The sequence below is a fragment of the Aphis gossypii genome, unplaced genomic scaffold (genome assembly GCF_020184175.1).
Source record: "Aphis gossypii isolate Hap1 unplaced genomic scaffold, ASM2018417v2 Contig00893, whole genome shotgun sequence".
Lineage (NCBI taxonomy): Eukaryota > Metazoa > Arthropoda > Insecta > Hemiptera > Aphididae > Aphis > Aphis gossypii.
Window position 1 is genome coordinate 33,693 of NW_026083346.1, and position 7,258 is coordinate 40,950.

General features: G+C 28.9%; 1 protein-coding gene across 1 annotated transcript; it reads right to left on the reverse strand.

Annotated features, from left to right (window-relative positions):
- Window positions 1-371: 371 nt before the first annotated feature.
- LOC126555529 (uncharacterized) lies at window positions 372-854 on the reverse strand. The gene has a single exon (XM_050210441.1). The coding sequence runs from the start codon at window positions 852-854 to the stop codon at window positions 372-374; it is 483 nt and encodes a 160-aa protein (XP_050066398.1).
- Between the last annotated feature and the right edge of the window lie 6,404 nt (window positions 855-7,258).

The window sequence follows — 7,258 nt, forward strand, 5'->3', positions numbered from 1 at the left end:
TCAAAGTTTTTCACAAAATGCTTTAAGAGTTTATCAGAATAATTCAGTAATTTGTCGTCAATATTTGGACTTAATAAAATAGTCAATGCAATATTCAAAACCATAAAATGATTATATACTTTATCTTTGAGTACATTTTTTAAAGCAAGTGGTCCGGTATAAAACTGACGAAGCTCGGTAGCCTTCCAATGATCAGTATCTTGAATTGGTCTTGGTTTTCGTACAAAATCACAAGTTATTGCAGATTTGAGAAACATTAAATTTGTACTAATTTTTTTGATTTTCCAACTTGTTAAACATACTGTCAAAGGACCTTTGTGCAACCAAAAATGAATAAGTTTCCTCATAACTCCTAATGCCACTAGGTGTATCTAATCTAAGGGGAAAGACTTTACCATATCGAAACCAGGAATACGTATTAAATCAGATAATGAATCACCTACATGGTGTTCTTCTTGACGTCTGTTAATATAATCTTCGTGTGTTCTTTCTCTAGAATTACTATCTTTAAATGGGAAGCAAGTACTTCCGACATGTTCACTCTCTGGAAAACACCTGGTGCAGAAAAAATAACCAGTATGCCCTTTGATTTTCAAAATAAAAGACTTTGCTGAAGCATCAGCACAAATTGCGTGAATAGAAATTGTTCTTATAGTATTATCTAAATAAATACCATTTTTAACTAAATCTTCTGCTTCGTCTATAAAATCCCTTAAAAAGTCATTGCTATCAGCCGGTTTTTTATGTCCATGATAAGGACCAATCAAAAATATATAGTCTTTGTATGAGTCTAGGTATGCCAATATAGGCCAGAATTGGCTTGAACTACTTTTTGCTAGGTAATGGTAAGCCATCTATTCCAATAACTACTTTGATGTTACCTTCAATCTTGACACGCTTTAAAGTATTTTCAATTCCTATTTTTAAGCCAAAGTGATAATAATTACATGGATTAACAAACCTTATATTTTTTGTTTTTGTTGAACTAGAATTTAATAATGTCCTACGGTCATTTGGAATTTCTGCAAAACATTTGTGTTGTTTTAAAATTTATAAAAGATCATTTACTCTATTTTGAGCGACATTACGTTTAATTGCCCAGTTGGCTAAGTTTGATTTTAAGATTTCAGAATCATTCACAAAATTATTTGTATTTGAGCTGGTCCCAACATTGTTAGTTATATTAAAAGTAGATTCAACACATTAATTTACAATTGGATTTTGTATGAAAATATTACTTTTTTCTTTGTTTGTTTGTTCTTAATAATGTTGAATGTCAAGAGTATAATTTTCATCAGAGTCCAAAACATTTGACTTTGTTAAAGTAGATGATGGAACAGATGAACTTTTTACTACATTATTTGTATCAAGAACCAATTCATTTAATGGTTTAACTGAGTTTAAAATATTTGTTCAATCATTAAGAAATGCTAGTTTTTCTTGAATTTTCCGACGTTTTGAACGATAGCTCCGTATCATCTTACACTAAATAAGTAATTATTAATTTTATATATTTCAATTTTTTTCTTATGATGAAAATTAAATTCAAATTTAAAAAAAATGGTCTAATTAATATTTGTTATAATAAATAAACTAGGTACACGGAAGATTACTTTTCGAATACTACTGCCTATATTAATATTTAAAAAAAAAATAGTTTAATATTAAATTCTAGAACTTTTACTCAATATTTACTACACCACTAAATTACAGAATTTAAAATTTAAATAATCACTAATAACCCTATAATATTATTGGTGTTTATAATATAATATAATGTGGTCATTGGCATAGGGGCCCATAAGTAATATTTTAGGGGGTCAAAAAAAAAAAAAGTGGGTAAGTGGGTACCGCTCTGCTGTACATTAGGTGCCGTATAGATCATTATTAGAGATAGGATGTTGATGAGTGATGACTTTTGCATTTTTTTCCTTTAATTCTATACAATGCTATCTTAGATAAAAATTTGTTTCATGTTCCCCTGATGCAGAATATTCTAAGTTTATTTTGAATTATTTTGTATATTTGGGCATTTTTAGCTATAAATGCATTTTTGGTGTTTTTAAACGTCATTTTTCAACATTTTTAAGTCATTTTTTCATAATTTTGGTCTTTTTTCTAGTTTTTGTACAATATGGAGTCATTTTTCTCAAATTTTAAATTTTAAAGAAAATTTGTATAACATCAAAAAAAATAATTTTAATTTTATTATTGTGGGGTTTTTGGTGTTATACATTGATAAAATATGACACACGCCGATCATAGATGCTTATCGAACGTTACGCTTATCGAATATTGAGAATATTTTTAATACAATTTTTTTTATTTATTTTATTATATTATATTATTTTACTTTTTGATTTATTTTTAATAATTTTTATGCTTAAAATCTAAATGTACATACTATTGTCTATTGTTTATTTATATTATTTTTTTAATATTATAATTCATATTATTTTAAATAACTATAATTACACCCATATCAATAATAAAAATTATTATTTATAAATACATTTTTTTTACTTATTTTATTAGACTTATTAGATAATTTTTAAGTATACATTTTATGAAGTTTTTAGGGCATTTTTGTGTGTTTTTTAGGCCATCAACATCCTAACTCTAATTATTATTATATATTATTATAGGAGTGTTAAATTTGAATCCAATGATAGGTATCATTGTATACGAAAAACGATTCTGAACGAAGATGATTTGTCAGCTTAGGATATCATTTCGAATAGTTGGTGAAAAAGGGGGTTTATGTTTTAATGGCCTGAATACACCAGAATTTAAGTTCTTTTATACTTATTATAAGCCTAACTCTTATGGAAAATCTCGTATTGAATTTTAAACTCTTAGCTACTTAGACAAAAATTGTTATGAATTATACCTACAAAATAATTTGCAAATAATCATGGTTTTGACAAATTTTTGTCAATATTTGAACTTTAAATGCTAATAAAAAAAAATTGTGCCTACCTATGTATTCTTATAATTTTTTAATTACTATAAGAATAACTTATGAGGAACTTTGTACTGAATTTTCAATTATTTTGATTGGACCAAAAAAAATTTATCGACACTTCACGGATCAGATACTTTATATTAGCAACTAATTTAATATTAACTTATTACTTACCTACCTGTGTAACAAAACAAAAAATTTCAGTTTGTCTTAGCCCTTAGGTATTACAAATAACAATAATGATTAACAAATTAAGAAAGTCACCTATTAGAAATTAAATAAAGCTACAAATTAAACTAATATAAAACATGTTTATTACCTACTTATTATTCTTTAATTTAATAGGTACTATTTGGGTAAGTAATCTTAAGGTTGATTGGTAAATACTTTTTAATAACAAAAGAAATAAAGTTAAAATTAAAGCATTAACACATAATAATATGAAATAGGTACTTACCAGAATATATAATATTCACTAGTAAGGTATTTTGAAATGAATAATACATAATAGGTTATTACTGTCCACTGATGGTGATTGGCGACTACCAGCCAGATAGTAGACACAAATTCCGACAACGAACGAGTGACGACCGTTGGAGTCGTTAGACACAAAACGTAAAACGTTTAAAAAGTCAACATTTTTATTAGTAAATTATAAAATCACTGGTGACCGACGGCCATAAAAAATAACCGAGTACAGTTGACAGAAGAGTAGACAAAAGAGGCAAAGTTCGACGGAGAATGAGTGAAGAGTGACGACCGTTGGAAATGCCCACCACCCTCCGCGCCACTTAGACTCTATGGCACTTCGTGTTCTCGCGGCATTATTACGACCGATAGGCGGCAGCCGATAACGCAGACCGATTATGGACTGTCGGATAGCGGGGCAGCGGGCAATAACTGCATTGGGATACATTTGAATTTCCAAATTAAAATAAAAATATGCGTCATGGTGCGGTGGACGGTCATTTCCAGACGTTTTTTGATCGGTTCGTTCCCGCAAGGCGCAAATCGGTCTAGTCTGGCTCAGATAACGCAATGATTTATACTTAAACCTATTAAATTTTGGGTACTAAGGTTCAATTACCGATCGATTTTTCTTCTAATGTCGGCAATCGACAAAACACATAATGTGATTGATACTAATCTTAGGCCCGTTTCATATGGACGCGTAGGTATCGTAGGCTTGCGTTTTTACGTTTTTAGTTTACAATGTTTACATTTATCAAGTTCATACGTGCTACTCCGACGGTGTCGCGTTTTGCTCGCCGATATAGCGCGTATGAACTTAACCTAAGAGTATTAACTGAGTATGAGACTTGAACACTTATTTTATATTAATTTCGTTTTTAAATAAGTTGCATAATAACTAGGTACATATTATTTTGATGTAGAGGTAACTTATTTTTAACATATTGTCGTATAATATTGATACAACCATGGCTAAATAACTAGGTATGATCGCAACTTTGTGATACGCAGGTGTCATGGTCGCCTCTAGCAGTGATAGATAAGAGGTATACCCAAGGTTTATATATTATAAAGGTTATCTCATAATCGTATAAACAATTCAAATCCCCCGCGGCACCTATCACGTGCGTGACGTCACCGGCCATACACATTTTGCGGTGGCAGCGGGCATGCTATACGCCGTTAAACAAATTGTGTACAGAATCATTTTTTTTAATCTTTTTGAGTAAATTTAGAGTAAAATCACTCATTACAAATATAATAGAGAGTAATAATTTTGACTTTGGAGGGTATACCACATCGGTTTTTCTAAATATTTACTCAAAACAATATAAATATTATGAATATCATTTAAATGTACATTTTCGTTTCATTTTGAAATTCAATTAATAATAAAAATAAAAAAAAGGTATGTAAAAACTTAAAATATATTATCCTCTATAATTTTACTCAAAAATCATAAAAAAACGATTTTAGTGTTTTATTTAAGTAAGATTTTTCACAATACATTTCTCAACATAGGTATTCTTTAACTGGATTTAATATAAGTTGTCATTGTAGTTTCGACTTTTGGTTCTACTTTTATGGCTAAATAAAAATATATGTTAAGATACACAGAATAAATAATAAGATACAAAAAAGGAACGTTTATTAATCTAAAAATATAATAAAATACAATTAATACAATAAACATGATTAAGTCATAACTTTTTTTAATTTTGAAAGTTTTTTTAATTGAATTTTAGCCTTATTTTTCTTTTTAAGTAATAACGCATTTTGGTTATAATATTTCATTCGGATTAGTATTCGCTGTTTAATATATGTTTGTATTGAAGGTTTCCATTTATCTTCAATTTCCATTCTACATAAAATTTTGTTTGTTAACTGCTTCACAATGTTAGGTCCTTTGTTAATTGTGTTCTTAGTAAATTTGTTGAACAACCTCTCGATTCGAAAAATTATCTTTTTAAATTCAGAGCTGGGTTCTATTAACCCACCATATGAAACATGGTTGATCCATGAGGGTATTTCATAATCATGACCGAGCGTATTATTAATATTATTCTTATTCACTTGAGTTGTAGTGCTGCCAATTCCAGGTATATTGAACCTATGTTTTTTAGCTACCCAGCCAGCTAAATATTCAACCGCATCATTATCCATTTCAACCTTATTTTTATCTTCATTACTTAATTGTGATCCATTTTCACTCGCTGTGTCAGTGTCACTACTAATTATTTCATCTTCACCAATATGTTCATCACCCAATTTTTAATTTACTGATTTTACTGCATTAGCAACCATAAATTCCTCTTTATTGTCATCAGTAGTGTTTAAATGATTAGATGTTAATCCATGATTTTTACCTAAAATAATTATTCTTAATCTATAAATTGCGTTTAATGGAGATGGATGATCGTTAAGTCCCCCTTTAGATCGTATTTGAGAAAATAAATTTTCAAGAGCGTCTTGATTAATTTTGCTAGTAAGTAAATAGCTTAATCCATTTTCTTTTAATACATTCAGAAGATGTCGTGTACCATTAATGTGCATTAAAATGCCTTTTTGAAATATTTGTAGGCAACTTTTTCCTACACATCTCATTTGATCAATAGTTTCATATACTTCATTAAACAGACAATTCTGTTCTTTCAAAAATTTACCATATGGGGCTTTAACGGAGAACTGTGATTGTGAGGATGAGCAACATTTGCTAGATCAAACCAATTGTTGATGAGTTCGATAAAGTTTGCAGTGTTATTATTTAATTTGGTATCCTCAATAAGCTGATAACGTGTAAGAGCTGAAGCAGTATTATGGGATAAAAGCTGAGCAGCCAATTTAACATTTTGACGCTGTGATCCTTCACAAGTTAAATGCATTGGAGTTAATTTATGACAAACATTAACTTCAGTAGTTACCTTACTTATTAATGTTTCTATAGGTTTTTTATTAATAATATTACCATTTAAATTAAAAGGCAAGTTCCCATTTACATTATTACATTAGTATTACTTGAATATTTTCATTTAATTAAAATTTATTTACAGAAAAGGTGCCGATGTCATCATAATACTAGACCTAAAAAAAATGCAGTTCCTAGAGCAAAACATTTGTCTTGTTTAGCAACACTTATAATTCAAATAGAACATACTTTTGAGGAAATGTAAGTAAATATATTATTATATGTTATAGTCTAGGCGTTTTAACATAAAATTAGCTTCACTCAAAATATTACCCATACGGTAATACTGAATGTATATTTTTCTTAAATCCTAAATATTAATCCAACAAACCTGATAACTAATATTAATAATATTTAAATTTATTAACTCCTAGTATCCATTACATTGCCCCACTTAATTTGTTTTTGAATTAGTGCTCCATATGATTAACCCACATCAAAGGGTGTTGTTGTAATGAGACATATTCAAAACCATAAACTGATGTGCGCAGATGTTTTAAAGTACAGAATTCCATCTGATGAAGTTAAAGAGCAATATTGAAGTTATTTGAAGAAGGGAAATCACCATCAAAAGCTCTTCTCGGATTAAAAAAACAGCTATATATTGACAAAGGTAGTGATTATTATGTTAGTGCAGGAGATCGAGGAGAACTCCCAGATCCTGAGTGGGTTTATTACCAATATTATAAAACATTCAAAAAACACTTTGGATCCTCTCATGGAGATGCTATGATGATATCTTTAAAAGATGAGTACAACAGAGACTGCAGTTATGAATGTTCATCAATGGAAATTTTATTATAGCAATATTTAGTCCATTAATGAGAAGGATAAGTGAAGGTTTTGATGAGAGTGGA

Bases quoted from the DNA above. Each gene is read 5' to 3' on its own strand.
- LOC126555529 (XM_050210441.1), bottom strand. From the start codon at position 854: ATGGCTTACCATTACCTAGCAAAAAGTAGTTCAAGCCAATTCTGGCCT.